The 15,903-nt window shown below is 44.6% G+C and overlaps 1 protein-coding gene across 1 annotated transcript in view; it reads left to right on the forward strand.

Annotated features, from left to right (window-relative positions):
• HSPA12B (heat shock protein family A (Hsp70) member 12B) overlaps window positions 1-14,064 on the forward strand; it is a 55,961-nt gene extending 41,897 nt beyond the window's left edge. Inside the window, exons 10-13 of the mRNA XM_082236427.1 lie at window positions 3,501-3,605; window positions 5,794-6,052; window positions 8,202-8,305; window positions 10,716-14,064. Of these exons, the coding sequence (XP_082092553.1) occupies window positions 3,501-3,605; window positions 5,794-6,052; window positions 8,202-8,305; window positions 10,716-11,359 (1,112 nt within the window). The 3' untranslated portion in view covers window positions 11,360-14,064. The remainder of the gene's footprint in view (window positions 1-3,500; window positions 3,606-5,793; window positions 6,053-8,201; window positions 8,306-10,715) is intronic.
• The last annotated feature ends 1,839 nt before the right edge of the window (window positions 14,065-15,903 follow it).

Raw genomic sequence — 15,903 nt, forward strand, 5'->3', positions numbered from 1 at the left:
TAAGGCATTACATGCCGTAAATTTGATACCAGTGTTCCATAACCATTCCCAGTCCGCAGACATAATGTTATGACCAATGTCCTGTGCCCATTTAATCATAGCCGATTTAACTGTTTCATCTTGTGTATTCCATTTCAGCAGCAAGTTATACATTCTTGATAAATTCTTAGTATTGGGTTCTAACAATTCAGTCTCTAATTTTGATTTTTCCACCTGAAAGCCAATTTTCCTATCCTGTTTGAAAAACTCCATTATTTGATGATATTGAAGCCAATTTTGTACTTTATGTTTCATTTTCTCATAACTTTGCAATCTCAATTTGTCTCCCTCCTGTTCCAAGATTTCCCAATACTTTGGCCATCCGACCTCCATATTGAGTTTCTTCACTGCTTTAGCTTCCACTGGAGACACCCATCTAGGGGTTTTGTTTTCCAACAGATCTTTATACCTTATCCAAACATTATACAATGCTTTTCTAACAATATGATTTTTAAAGGCACTATGCAGCTTAATTTTGTCATACCATAAATATGCATGCCACCCAAATGCATTATTGAAGCCTTCCAGATCCAAAATGTCTGTATTTTCGAGGAGCATCCACTCTTTCAGCCAGCAGAACGCTGCTGCCTCATAATACAGTTTTAAGTCCGCCAGGCCAAAGCCCCCTCTTTCTTTAGCGTCTGTCAATATTTTAAATTTGATTCTGGGTTTTTTGCCCTGCCAGACAAACTTCGAGATATCTTTCTGCCACCTCTTAAAACATTCCATCTTGTCAAGAATCTGCAAGGTCTGAAACAAAAATAACACTCTAGGCAATACGTTCATCTTAATCACTGCAATTCGGCCTAACATTGACAATTTCAAATTTGACCATATTTCCAGATCTTTTTTGATTTCTGACCAACATTTTTCGTAATTATCCTTATACAAATTCAAATTTTTAGTTGTCAAATAAACCCCTAGATATTTCACCTTCTTGACCACCGTCAACCCTGTCTCCTCTTGAAATTTCTCCTTCTCCATATCTGTTAAGTTTTTTCCTAGAACTTTAGTTTTTTGTTTATTCAACTTAAATCCAGCTACCTGGCCAAACTGTTGGATTATTTCTAACGCCTTTTTCGTACTAGTGTTTGGCTCTTGCAGAGTCAATACTAAGTCATCTGCAAATGCTCTTAGCTTATAATGTTTAGCTCCGACCTGTACACCTTTAACCTGCTGGTCATTTCTAATCATATTCAGCAACACCTCCAGAATGGAAATAAAAAGCAATGGGGAAATTGGGCACCCCTGTCATGTTCCTTTTTCTATCTTGAGTTCCTCAGTTATTTCATTGTTTCCAATCAACTTAGCTTTTTGTTCAGAGTATATTGCACCCAAGCCATTCTCAAAACCCTGGCCTACCCCCATCCCCTGAAGATTCTTTATCATAAAGCTCCAAGAAATATTGTCAAAGGCTTTCTCCGCGTCCACAAAAATCAGTACTGCTTTAGTATTTATGTTCACTTCTAATTTTTCCAAAATATCTATTATATTCCTTACATTGTCTGATAGATGTCTTTTTGGGAGAAAGCCTGCTTGGTCCTTATGAATCTTCTCCATCAACACTCTTTTAAATCTTTTTGCCAAAATGTCGGCAAAAATTTTGTAATCCACATTAAGTAATGATATTGGGCGGTAGTTCTTAAGTCGAGTCTTTTCAGTCTCTGTCTTTGGTATGAGTGAAATATACGCTTCTTTCCACGATTCAGGTGCCTTTTTTCCCTCTAAGATCTCATTGCAGACCTCTTTTAACGGTTGAATCAACCACTCCTTCAAAGCTTTGTAATATCTAGAAGTCAGTCCATCTGGTCCTGGAGATTTGCCCAATTGCATTTTCTGAATGGCAGCCTCTATCTCTTGTTCTGATATTCTCTGATTCAGATCCAACTTACTCTGATGAGAGATTTTTTGTAATCCATATTTGTCAAGGAATTTGTCTATATCTTCTTCATTTTGCGGTCCTTGAGTATAGAGTTTTTTGAAATAGCTTAAAAAGCAATTTCTAATTTCATTAGGTTTAGATATATTCTTTCCATCCACTTCTAAACTTGTGACTGTATTTAATTTCTGCCTTTTCTTCAGTTGCCATGCCAAAAGTTTACCACATTTGTCTGCCGATTCAAATGTCTTTTGTTTCATTTGCTTTATCTTCCATTCAATCTGTTGGTTCATCAATTCCATATATTGTACTTGATATAACTTAATCTCTCTTAATATCTCCTGGGACTTTGGTTTTGCTCTTAATTTTTTCTCTCCTTCCTTTATCTTTTCCAAGATCTTTTCCTTCTTCTCATTCTGTTTCTTCCTCTTTATTGAATTTTGTTGAATCAGAAAACCTCGCATCACCGCTTTGCTTGCGTCCCAGATCACTCTTTTCTCGACATCGGCCCTTAAGTTTATTTCAAAGTAGTCCTTTAAAGTTTTTTGGGCCTTCATGAGGATCTCGTTATCTCGAAAGAGGCTGTCATTCATTCTCCATCTAAATTGACCAGTTGTTGTAAGTTTCATTTCCATCTTCACAGCGTTATGGTCGGAGCAGGTTTTCGGGCAGATTTCTACCCTTTTAATCTTTGGAGCCATCCCACTAGTAATTCAAATTTGGTCAATTCTGGTCCAGGTCATCATTGCTTGGGAGAAAAAGGTTCCCTCTCTCTCAAGAGGGTTTCTTGTTCTCCATATGTCTATTAAGTCCATATTTTCCGTCATCTCAAAAAAAGTCTTAGGAAGTCTTCCTTCCTTGGTAACTGTCAGTCTTTGTGCCTTATCCATGTTAGTGGAGACCACACCGTTCATGTCTCCCATAATTATCATATTGTAATCCAGATAGTCTGTCAGAGTCTCATGGAGTTTCTTAAAGAATTCAGCTTTACCATCGTTTGGTGCGTAAATTCCAACTATCAAAAATTTTTCTCCTTGTACTTGAATCTCAACTGCCAAATATCTCCCTTGTTCATCTTTAAAGATCATTTTTGGAGCCCACTTCTCTTTAACATATATGACAACTCCTCTTTTTTTAACTTTGTCTGATGATATGAATTCTTGTCCTAATCTTTTATTTATAAGTAGTCTCCTGTGAGCTCTGGTTATATGGGTCTCTTGTAGACATATCAAATCCAGTTGTTCTCTGTTCAATATATGAAAAACTTGTCGTCTCCTCAATGGGACATTGAGCCCATTACAATTCCAACTAAGGAATTGCAGGGCCATCTTGTTATTTTTCTGGCACTCCTCCGACAGCTCCAAGTTGTTGCTCTTCCTCTGATGGTGGTGGTTTGTGTCCACACTTTCTTAGAGGTTTCTCAGCAGAGGTTGGAGGGCCATCTGTCATGGATGCTTCAGCTGAGATTTCTGCCTTGCACGGGGGTTGGACTAGATGACCCTCAGGTATCCCTTCCAACTCTATGATTCTGTTATTCCTTTCCCGAACCTGGCATCACCACCTTCTTTCCTTCATCCCGCAGGGGACCGCTACATCGTGGCCGACTGTGGCGGAGGGACCGTTGATCTGACCGTGCACCAGATTGAACAGCCACAGGGGACCCTCAAGGAGCTCTACAAAGCGTCAGGTGAGGGGGGGGGCTGGGGATAGTCCACAGAGCAAGGCCACCTGCAAGGAAGTCCAGGGCTGTAGGTGGAGGAGAAAGTTAAACTTATCTCATTCACGCTTTCCGAAACCCTATGGAATCTGAAACACAGAATTCGTACTTCTCCGAATTTTGCGGTGCAGTTCTCCGGCAAAACAATGTGTGCAAGAATACACATGACTGTGGTAAAGCTTGGCTAAAACTGCATATAATTATGGTAAGGAGAGCCATACCATACCTTGGAAGTCGTACCTTGGAAGTCGAATGGACTTCCGTTCGACTTCCAAAACGTTCGAAAACCAAATCACAGTTTATGATTGGTTGCAAGAAGCTCCTGCAGCCAATCAGAAGCCGCGGAAGCCCCGTTGGACATTTGGGTTCCAAAAAAATGTTCGCAAACCGGAACAGTCACTGTTTGCGATGTTCAGGAGCCAAAACGTCTGAGTTCCAGGGCATTTGGGACCCCAGGTGCAACTGTATTTGGCAAAATTCCACACAAACATGACTGCAGCCCTGAACTTTCATGTAAGCCGTGCAATTTTGCAGCTTTGAAAGGCGGCTGGGCTTGTGCCCAGGTTTGTTTCCCACCCAGCTATTTGGCTAGAACGGCCATTCCTGGGTCTCCAGGGTTGTTTGAAGCTGGCCTCCCCTTTTGGTGTTCTGATGTTAGAGTTCCACCCAGTGGCTGAAACAGAAATAGCAAGCAAGAAGCGAAATAAGAAAAAAAATTAAAGCCTTTATTTGAAGGTGGAAATGCAAATGTCTGGGACTCACTGCATTCTTCAGATAGGTTGTTCATATTTGTAGCAACAGCTTAAGGAAGGGCATTCCTCAGCGCAGGGGGCCACCCCAGACAGTGCCCTGACCTTTGGGAGAACAACAAACAATACAAGCAACACACAGACCAGTATACTAGATATCACTGTAATTCTTATTGCATAATATACATGATTTAGTAACAAAAACAAAATGTGTGCACTTGTAAATTCTCCAATATATTTGAAATCAATAGAACACATGTCTGTCAATCTTTGAAAGTCCGCAAAAGTATAATAAGTCTATAGTTGAAACAAAGTAATAGATGCTTTCCTGTGGGCTAAGCGGGAAAACTTTTTTTAGGCGTTTGTGGTGCTGAAGTAGTAGGTGAATAACAACGGACAGAGATCCCGGATAATTTGACTGTTTCACTGGAATCTTCTTCAGCACAAACCATAGATTAGAAAAAGGCACAAGGAGCAGTGGTCATGTGGATATGCAATATGTTATTCACTTACTTACTTTCAAAGATTGACAGATGTGTGTTCATTTGATTTCAAATATATTAGAGAATTTACAAGTGCACACATTTTGTTTTTGTTACTAAATCATGTATATTATGCAATAAGAATTACAGTGCTATCTAGTACAGTGGTGCCTCGCAAGACGAAAAGAATCCGTTCTGTGATTCTCTTCGTCTAGCGGTTTTTTCGTCTTGCAAAGCAAGCCCATTGACGGATTAGCGGATTAGCGCTATTAGCGGCTTTTAGCGACTTATCTGCTGATCGGATCAGCTGATAAGTGGCTTAGCGGCTTAGAAAAGGGGGGGGGAAACCAGCAGGAACTCGCAAGACATTGTCGTCTTGCGAAGCAAGCCCATAGGAAATTCGTTTTGCGAAGCAGCTCCAAAACGGAAAACTCTTTCGTCTAGCGAGTTTTCCGTCTTGCGAGGCAGTCGTCTTGCGGGGCACCACTGTATACTGGTCTGCATGTTGCTTGTATTGTTTGTTGTGTTAAGTTTGCACCACAGGGGTTTGTTGTTCTGTATTGCTGATGTACCCTGACCCTTGGGAGGGCAGAAAACACAGAGAGAGACTAGCTTCTCTTAGGCCCTGAAAGCCCCATATCCTTCATGCTATTATTATTATTATTATTATTATTATTAGCCCACCTTTTTCCTCCAAGGAGCTCAAGAAGGCACACATAGTTTCCCATCTCCTCATTCTGTCCCACAGCAACCCTGCAAAGTAGGCTAGGCTGAGAGGCAGCCCAAGGTCCCAACCAGCAAACTGCACTGCCAAGCGGGAATTCGAACCCAGGCCTCTGAAGCCTTAGTTTGACACGCTAGCCACTGTGCCGCGCTGCCCCTCCCCCTTGCTCCTTTGACCTTGCCTCTCCCGTCGCTGCCTTCCAGGAGGTCCTTATGGGGCCGTGGGGGTGGACTTGGCCTTCGAGAAACTTCTCTGCCAGATCTTTGGCGAGGACTTCATTGCCACCTTCAAGGCCAAGCGCCCGGCGGCCTGGGTCGACCTGACCATCGCGTTCGAGGCCCGCAAGCGGACGGCTGCCCCGCACCGCGCCAACTCCCTCAACATCTCCCTGCCCTTCTCCTTCATCGACTTTTACCGGAAGCACCGGGGACAGAACGTGGAGACGGCTCTGAAGCGCAGCAGGTGAGGCTCCCAGAGGGTTGGATGAAAATGGGGGTTGGGATAGATGACCACTGGGGTCCCTCCTCACTCTCGGACGACCTTGGCCCTGGCAGGGATAAAAGGATCACAATTCCACTGCCCCACCCCAAATTCTTTCCCCTTTTGTTAAAAATTTGTTTTTTTTATTAAAAAAAGATATTTATTAGACTTTTTCAGACAATAGAAAGTTACAAAATTATAGATAAAAAATAAAAAAGCATAACAATAATAAAAGACAAAAACAATACAAAAAAGATACAAAGACAAAATACATAAAAAGTAAAAAAGAAAGTTAAAAAAAGAAAAATAATCAATATTTTCATGTCTTATATTTCATTTACTTATTTCCTGACCTCCTCACACCCCCCTCTTCTGTATTCCAGTTCACATAGTTAGTTCAGCAAATCCTTACCCTCTATCCTTTATCTTTACTTATTATCTTAACCTATTATAACTATATATTTCCAACCATTGTCAATCCGCATTTACATATTCTTATTCATCTTTTTACCAATACCGCTTATTTTCAATCCAACATCCCTTCAACATTCATTAATTTTACAGTATTTCTGCAAGTAGTCTTTAAATTTCTTCCAATCTTCTTCCACCGCCTCTTCTCCTTGATCTCGGATTCTGCCAGTCATTTCTGCCAATTCCATGTAGTCCATCACCTTCATCTGCCATTCTTCCAGTGTGGGTAAATCTTGTGTCTTAAAAACTTGGTTAGATGCCACGAAGTAGGTGGCAATGCCTTAACCATATGCGTGTTGTACAGGCCACAAGGACCTCTTCCATCCTTATCAAGGGAAGTGCTAACCTTCTCTCCTTTCATACAACACCCTTTTGTTAAAAATTTGAGGCTTTCTTTCAGTAGAACTCCATCAGGGCAGTGTAGATTGGACACTGCAATTAGACTAAAACAGCATAAAATGAAGCAGAAAGATTGAATGGTCTCAGGATCTCGGACATACTATCTGTTATGTACTGAAGTTCTTACCCTGGGCCAGCAAGGGGATACTGTAGATAGTTTTCACTCAGATCCACATATGCAAATGAGGGATCAAAAGTGACGTTCAGTGATTGGATAGTTACAGAAAGTGGTTACTGTTGCGTTCTAGTGGAGCTCCATATAAGCAGGCTGGCTGAACCCTTCAGTTCAGTTCAGTTCTGTTCTGACCTGTGAATAAACAAGAGCTGTCTGAAGAATCGCTGTGTCGTCTGATATGTTCACGCACAACTTAACACTACCCATCTAGAGCAATGGGAGAAACTCTGGCGAGAGGATATACGATTTAAGAAAATTTTGTAAAGATGTTCTATAGGTGGTACATAACGCCAGTTAAGTTGGCAAAGATATATAAATTGAAACCCAACCTCTGTTGGAGATGTGGTGGAGAAATAGGAACAACAATACATATGTGGTGGAGGTGTGAGGAAATTAAGAAATTTTGGATAGTAGTACATTAAGAACTAAAGATGTTGAAAATATCAATAACAAAGAAACCAGAGACATATCTTCTTGGATTGATAGATGAAGAGATACTACGGGGGGGGGGGAGAGAGAATTTATCTATATTCAAGTATAGCTGCTAGAATAGTGATTGCTGCTAGGTGGAAGTCACAAACTATACCCACAAAGGAGGAATGGATTTGTAAACTTAATGAATATTTAATTGTGGCAAAATTAACTGCTATAATAAGAAATCAGTCGAATCAAAAATTTAAAAAGGAGTGGAAATGTTTTGATGAATATATGGCAAAATATTCCTGGGCGGGGGGAGATACGCTAATATGCCTAGATTAAAATGTGAAGTACTAGATGGAAGAAAAATTAGTAAGGAAAGATAACAAGACTATATAGATGATTTGAGAAGACTGTAGAATGGAAAGATTATTGTAAATTGTATAATGTGGAGGAAATCGAGTGGGGGGGTAGAGGGAGGAGGGAGAAAAGAATAATATGATATATTGAGGAAATAAAAATGTAATGGGGAGGAAATGGTGTTGGTTTTGGTACATCTGTATTGTAATGTAATATGTGAAAACCAATAAATAAATAAATAGCAAAAAACCCACGAAAAATGAAATAAAAATAAAAATGTATAAGTAATCTCTTTTCTGGCATCTCCAGCGTGAACCTGGTGAAGTGGTCCTCGCAAGGGATGCTGCGCATGTCCTCTGAAGCCATGAATGAGCTCTTCCAGCCAACCATCAGCCAGATTATCACACATATCGGTGAGTCCCCCATTTGGAGAGCTCGGCTGTGTGCAGAAACCCAAGTTGGGTGCCAACCTTCTTCCTCCTGTGGGCAATGCCCTGAAATGGGCAAAAGGGGAAAAAAGTGTGTCAGTTTGTGAGTGTGGATAGCTTCGTTGGTAGAGAATGAACCGCTTAAACTTAGTGTTGCGAGTTCGAGTCCTGCACTGGGCAAAAGTTTCCTGCGTTGCAGGGGATGGACCAGATTATCCTCAGGGTCCCGTCTAATTCTATATTTGTATTATTTTGCTGGTCAGTTCCACCAACTTGCAGCCTGATCCTGAGGACGGCCACAAGGTCCAAGTGTGGGACTCCCAAGATCCCCCTGGCCTGTGGTCTTGCTGCCCTCCAAGTGTCCTTCTTTTTCAGGAACAGTCTCGGACTTACAGAAGCCACCCCGGTTTCTGATTTAATCCCATAATGTCCCACTTGGATCTCCCTATTTTCATCAGAGATCTGTTGGTGGGTATGGAGTTATGCAACCCTCAAGCCAAGGCAATAAATAACTATACAACCTTTAGAAGACACTTTTAGAAGGCAGTCTTGTATAGGGAAGGCAGTTTTTTAATGTTTAATGCTTTATTATATTTTTATATAAGGGACGCAGGTGGCGCTGTGGGTTAAACCACAGGGCCTAGGACTTGCCGATCAGAAGGTCGGTGGTTCGAATCCCCGCAACGGGGTGAGCTCCCGTTGCTCGGTCCCTGCTCCTGCCAACCTAGCAGTTCGAAAGCACATCAAGTGCAAGTAGATAAATAGGTACGGCTCTGGCGGGAAGGTAAACGGCGTTTCCATGCGCTGCTCTGGTTCGCCAGAAGTGGCTTAGTCATGCTGGCCACATGACCCGCCAGCTCCCTCGGCCAATAAAGCGAGACGAGCACCGCAACCAGAGAGTCGGCCACAACTGGACCTAATGGTCAGGGGTCCCTTTACCTTTTACCTTTATATTTTTATATCCAGTGGTAGTCTCGAACTTAATCCATTCCGGGAGTCCGTGTGGCTCCCAAAACCGTTCGAAAACCAAGATGTGGCTTCCGATTGGCTGCAGGAGCTCCCTGCACTCAAGCGGAAACCGCTTCGGACGTTCAGCTTCCGAAAAATGTCCACAAACAGGAACACTTACTTCTGAGTTTGCAGCGTTCAGGAGGCGATTTGTTCAGCAACTCAGCCATTTGAGAACCAAGGCACCAATGTATGTTGGAAGCTGCCCAGTCGGATGGTTTCATACAAGTAATAAAATTATTATTTTCATGGAACAGGACATTCCAATTTTCACCAGAGAAACATTAGAGGGTATGCAGTTGCGAGCAGCAATGATTCTGAATCCCAGTTGCTGGAAACTGCAGGAGCGGAGAGAGGTCTTGTGTTCAAATCCTGCTTGCTGGTTTCCCACAGACATCTGGCTGGCCTCTTAGGTTCTTTCCTACCTGACAGGTGTGGAGGGTCAGAAAAGCCTCTGCTCTTCCCCGAAGCCTTGTACTGTTTTGGGGGGACAGGAGGCAGGTTAGTGTGGGGGACTCCCTGGTCCTGAATGGGGTCACTGTGCCCCTGAAGGACCAGGTGCGCAGCCTGGGAGTCATTTTGGACTCACAGCTGTCCATGGAGGCGCAGGTCAATTCTGTGTCCAGGGCAGCTGTCTCCCAGCTCCATCTGGTACGCAGGATGAGACCCTCCCTGCCCACCGACTGTCTGGCCAGAGTGGTGCATGCTCTGGTTAAATCCTGCTTGGACTACTGCAATGCACTCTACGTGGGGCTACCTTTGAAGGTGACCCGGAAACTACAACTAATCCAGAATGCGGCAGCTAGACTGGTGACTGGGAGTGGCTGCTGGGACCCCATAACACCAGTCTTCGAAGACCTACACTGCCTCCCAGTATGAGCACAATTCAAAGTGTTGGTGCTGACCTTCAAAGCCCTAAACGGCCTCGGTCCAGTATATCTGAAGGAGTGTCTCCACCCCCATCGTTCTGCCTGGACACTGAGGTCCAGTGCCGAGGGCCTTCTGGCGGTTTCCTCCCTGTGAGAAACCAAGTTACAGGGAACCAAGCAGAGGGCCTTCTCGGTGGTGGCATCCTCCCACCAGATGTCAAAGAGAACAACAACTACCAGACTTTTAGAAGACATCTGAAGGCAGCCCTGTTTAGGGAACCTTTTAATGTTTAATAGGTTATTGTATTTTAGTGTTCTGTTGGAAGCCACCCAGAGTATCTATGGAAACCCAGCCAGATGGGTGGGGTATAAATATATTATTATTATTATTATTATTATTATTATTATTATTATTGACAGTTACTGGCTCCAAAATGGAACCTTGCCAAGTTTTTCCAGCATCCTTTTGACCCCTGTGGCCTCTCCACCTCCCTCCACTGCCCCCTCTCTCCCTTCAGGTGACCTCATGAAGAAGCCGGAAGTCAAAGGTATCAAGTTCCTCTTCTTGGTGGGAGGTTTTGCTGAGTCCTCGATGCTGCAGCACGCGGTCCAGTCGGCCTTCAGCGCCGTCTGCCGGGTCATCATCCCGCAGGACGTGGGCCTGACCATCCTGAAAGGCGCGGTGCTCTTCGGCCTGGACCCCACCATCGTCCGCGTGAGGCGCTCCCCTCTGACCTACGGCGTGGGGGTGCTCAACAAGTTCGTGGAGGGCAAGCACCCGAGGGAGAAGCTGCTGGTCAAGGAAGGGAAGAACTGGTGCACCGACATCTTTGAGAAGTTTGTCTCCGTGGACCAGTCCGTGGCGCTGGGCGAGGTGGTGCAGAGGAGCTACTGCCCTGCGCGGGTCGGGCAGCGGAAGATCATCATCAACATCTACTGCTGTGGCACCGACGACGTGGTCTACATCACCGACCCTGGGGTCAGGAAATGCGGTACCATCAGCCTGGACCTAGATGAGTTGGAGGAGCCCAGCTCTCCGAAGAAGAGCAGGAGGGAGATCCGAGCCAGCATGCAGTTTGGAGACACAGAGATCAAGGTGGCAGCCATGGACGTCCAGACGTCAAAGACCGTGAGAGCTTCTATTGATTTCCTTTCCAACTGATGCCCTGGACATTTGAGGCCTTGGAGGAGGAGGAGGAAGAAGGGGTTTCGCTGTGGTCCTTCTCCTTCTCTCCTCTGTGGATTTTTCTGGTTGAGTCATGTCAGACTTGGGAAGAAATCCAGCACAGGTCAGGTTCCAGAAACACGTCCTCTTTGCTTCAACTCGCCAAAGAAAGGAAAGCTGGAATACCAGGTGGACCCTTTCATCTTTCCCATCATTAGTCTTGGTCTTTGGTGGTGGCAACTGGATCACAGTCATGTATTATCTTGTCAGGACTCTAGAAGAGAGCAGAGGGGTGGGCAGCTTTGCAGGCCAGCGGTAAAAAACTCCAAGGAGAGAAATTCCACAGAAGAGATTGGTCCCATAACCTTCCCTTCCATTTTCCTTCAGGTTTTGGAGAGACAAATTTGCGTGCAATGATGGGCCTTGCAGATGGAATGGTCCAGGATGCAGCAGCAGCAGCCCTTCATTCAAGACCATAATTTAACTAGCTGGGGAGTTGGAAATTTCACCTAGCAATGTCACCATGGGAAGATGAAATACAATACAGTGGTACCTCGGGTTAAGTACTTGATTCGTTCTGGAGGTCCGTTCTTAACCTGAAAGTGTTCTTAACCTGAAGCACCACTTTAGCTAATGGGGCCTCCCGCTGCCGCCGCACCGCTGGAGCCCGATTTCTGTTCTCATCTTGAAGCAAAGTTCTTAAGCTGAAGCACTACTTCTGGGTTAGCGGAGTCTGTAACCTAAAGCATGTGTAACCTGAAGCATATGTAACCCGAGGTACCACTGTATCCACATTCCATTCCATGCAACTCCCCCACTCCTAGAATTGCCATATTTCAAAAAGTAAAAACTAGGACATTCCGGAAAACCCCAAAATTGTTAAGCTGCTGCTTCTTCTTCTTCTTCTTCTTCTTCTTTACAAAAACACCAAAAAACACTGCAGTTTTTCAATTGTCTTGCCTAAGATCAAGGACAAAGCGACGCCTTCTGGAAACATGAAGTGTTTACAAAATAATATCCTTAAATATTGTTGGGTTCACACACACACACAAACACACACACACACATACACAAATGAAGCATCTCAATGCACAAGATGTTGGATAATTAAAGCAACTGCACAAGCAAAAAATAGAAAGGTTCTGTGCTTTTGCATGGGGAACAGGACAGGCATTTAAGGCAATGGTGAATAACAATGCATGTCTGAAGTACAGTGGTACCTCGGGTTAAGTACTTAATTCGTTCCGGAGGTCCGTTCTTAACCTGAAACTGTTCTTAACCTGAAACACCACTTTAGCTAATGGGGCCTACCACTGCCGCCGCACCGCCGGAGCACGATTTTTGTTCTCATCCTGAAGCAAAGTTCTTAACCTGAAGCACTATTTCTGGGTTAGCGGAATCTGTAACCTGAAGCATATGTAACCTGAAGCGTATGTAACCTGAGGTACCACTGTATGTATATTTGGACCTGCCTTTCATTTTAGAGGAAGACTGGCATGGCTTTATCTGGGTCTCCCCAACCTCTGTCTTGGACTGCCAATCCCATCGGCAGCATCACACTGGGTACCAGTGTGAACAGCAGATGGAGCAGTTTCTCTACTTATCGTGCCTTAATCCAAATAAAAGCCCAGCTCGGCTTCCACCAACCTGCCCAGAGCAGAGGGGCGAGAGTCATTCAGCTGGGGGCAAGGGGAGAGGCTGGTCACTAGGGCAGTATTTTGCCTGCTCCCCCAAACCCAAAGCTGTAGCCCTGCCATCTTGAGCCGCTCAGAGCTATATTTACTTTTTAGAAGTCTTATCAGTGAGCAGCTCATTGTAGGTCCTTTCAGTCTAGTTCTCTTGATGTAAGCAGAACTGGAGAGGAGGGGCGGAAATCACAGGTATATCTAGGTCATGGGTGGGCAAACTAAGGCCCGGGGGCTGGATCCGGCCCAATCGCTGTCCAAATCTGGCCACGGACGGTCCAGGAATCAGCGTGTTTTTACATGAGTAGAATGTGTTCTTTTATTTAAAAGGCATCTCTGGGTTATTTGTGGGGCATACAAATTTGTTCGTATTTTTTCAAAATATAGTCCGGCCCCCCCACAAGGTCTGACAGTGGACCGGCCCCCTGTTGAAAGAGTTTGCTGACCCCTGATCTAGGTTTGGATGTTGCCTCCTGGAAATGGGAGTTTTTTTCCAAGTGTCCAGCTTGTCTCTTCAGAGTCTTGGCTTTTAAACAACTGATACTCAAGTCTTGGGAACTGCTAGTGTCCACTGCAACTTTGCAAAGGACGGGGAGGAAATCAGAATAAATTGACTGCCTCCAGTGACGCCCCACCCTCAACAGCTCGGAGTCCCTTTAGCCGGCCTGCTCACTGCTCCACCAACCCTCTGTTGCTCTCCAATTAGCCAGGCAGGATTGCACCGTTCTCTGGCTGAATAAACTGTCCACATCACCACCCTGCCCCTTCCAAACCGCGATAAAAAGCTTTTCTGGCCTGTCCTTTGAGCCTCTGTCCTGCCTCCTTAATGCTTGTAATATGTCGCTTTGTAGGAACCCACCCAAAATTTTATTTTTCTATATTGTGTATAAACCCGCACTCTCACTCTCTCTTTCTCTCCCTCGGGAGAACGGGTGGACATTCATGAGCTTGTTACGGCCAGTATGGCTTTATTAGAGAAAAATAAACAGAAGTGATTTTTGCTTTCTTCTTCTGTGAGATGAGTGTTTGAGGCCCAGGTGCGAGTGGGGCATGGAGGCTTCAGCTGTGATTCCCCTTTGGGGGGGGTTTCCTTCCAATTCTACATTTCATTGGTCAGGAAGGAGGAATGTTTGGCAGGCAGATCTGCTCTTGGCTTCCTGAATCACAGAACTCGAAGACTGGAAGGTACCCAAGGGTCTAGTCCAACCCCCTGAAATGCAGGAACTGCAGTTAAAGGATCCCCTTTTTGCTGTGGAAAATGTTCTGCTTCGCAGATTAATTAGTAACGGTAAATGTCAATTACAAATGTTAGACAAGCTGGCAATTTCATCCCCCCCCCCTTTAGATCACTATAAGGCATTTCTGATTTCTCTAAGTGAGCCCGTTCAAATTTCCTGGAAAACCCACATCGCTGCCTGGGATCATTCTTCAGACACTGCCATCGCCTTGAAAAGATTCAAGGTTTACGAAAGAAACCTTACCATGGGTTTTGTAATGTAAAATTTAGACAAATGGCTGCATAGTTAGCTACCCCTCTGCTTTCCAGTCTGCAGCACATTGTGAAAGGATTCATATCTCCTAGTAGGAGCTTATGACAAAAATTCTAATCTCAGCAATGAGAAGATGTATAATCTCTTGGACCGCTTCCAATTTTATTTGAGCATATATTAAAAGGTAAGGGACGCGGGTGGCGCTGTGGGTTAAACCACAGAGCCTAGGGCTTGCCAATCAGAAGGTCGGCGGTTCGAGTCCCTGCGACAGTGTGAGCTCCCGTTGCTCGGTCCCTGCTCCTGCCAACCTAGCAGTTCGAAAACACATCAGAATGCAGGTAGATAAATAGGTACCGCTCCGGCGGGAAGGTAAACGGCGTTTCCGTGCGCTGCTCTGGTTCGCCAGAATGACCTCTGCTGGCCACATGACCTGGAAGCTGTACGCCGGCTCCCTCGGCCAGTAAAGCGAAATGAGCACCGCAACCCCAGAGTCGGTCACGACTGGACCTAATGGTCAGGAGTCCCTTTACCTTTCATATTAAAAGGTTCCGTCACATTTTGAAAGATGCATTTCCCCCTGATCGCTGGCCGCCCGAGAGCTTCTCACACGCCCTTTGTTGCCCAACTGCATCACAACAGCCCTGCTTTCCATGGGTCTAACTCTCCAGGAATTGCTGCCACCCTCCCACTTACTCCGGCAGTCCTAGGAGAGAGAGAACCTGGAATGCACTAAAGCAATTATTTTTAAAGTGGTTCTGGCCCCAGCACTCCTCTGCTCAATCTGTACCTGTGCTTACCTGCCATAGAACAGCAGTAATGTTTGATGTTGGATGTCTTAATTTGTTAGAAGCTGCCCAGAGTGGCAGGGGCAACCTTGTCAGATGAGTGGCATATAAATAGATAAACTATTATTATTATTATTATTATTATTATTATTATTATTATTATTATTATTATTATTATTATTAAAAAAGGAACTGCAGTTAAACGATCCCCAGCAGATGAGCTAAAAGGATGCGGGGAGAGGATGGCTGGGGAAGACTTTCCGTTGCTGGGGAGCATCCATCATCCAGAGGGAGTTTGGCTTGGCGGGCCAGCAATTTGCAGAAAAGCAATTTCACACATACAGGAGGGATTCTGGGGCAGTGAAACGACACCAGTCAACTGAATTCTGCTGGATGGATGGGAATAACAACAGGTAAAACGACTTGCTTTCTTGCTGCCTGACCCTGAACAAACCAGACCAAGTTTTGGAGGCCACGGCCGTCTTGCTTCTGCGTCCCCAGGGCCTCCACTGCAAAAAGCATGATCCGGAATAGCAGTTTGCAGAACCCATCGAGGAAGATAATCGCGCACAGTAAAATTC

This window comes from Podarcis vaucheri (assembly GCF_965113315.1).
Source record: "Podarcis vaucheri genome assembly, chromosome: 9".
In the NCBI taxonomy this organism is placed as follows: domain Eukaryota; kingdom Metazoa; phylum Chordata; class Lepidosauria; order Squamata; family Lacertidae; genus Podarcis; species Podarcis vaucheri.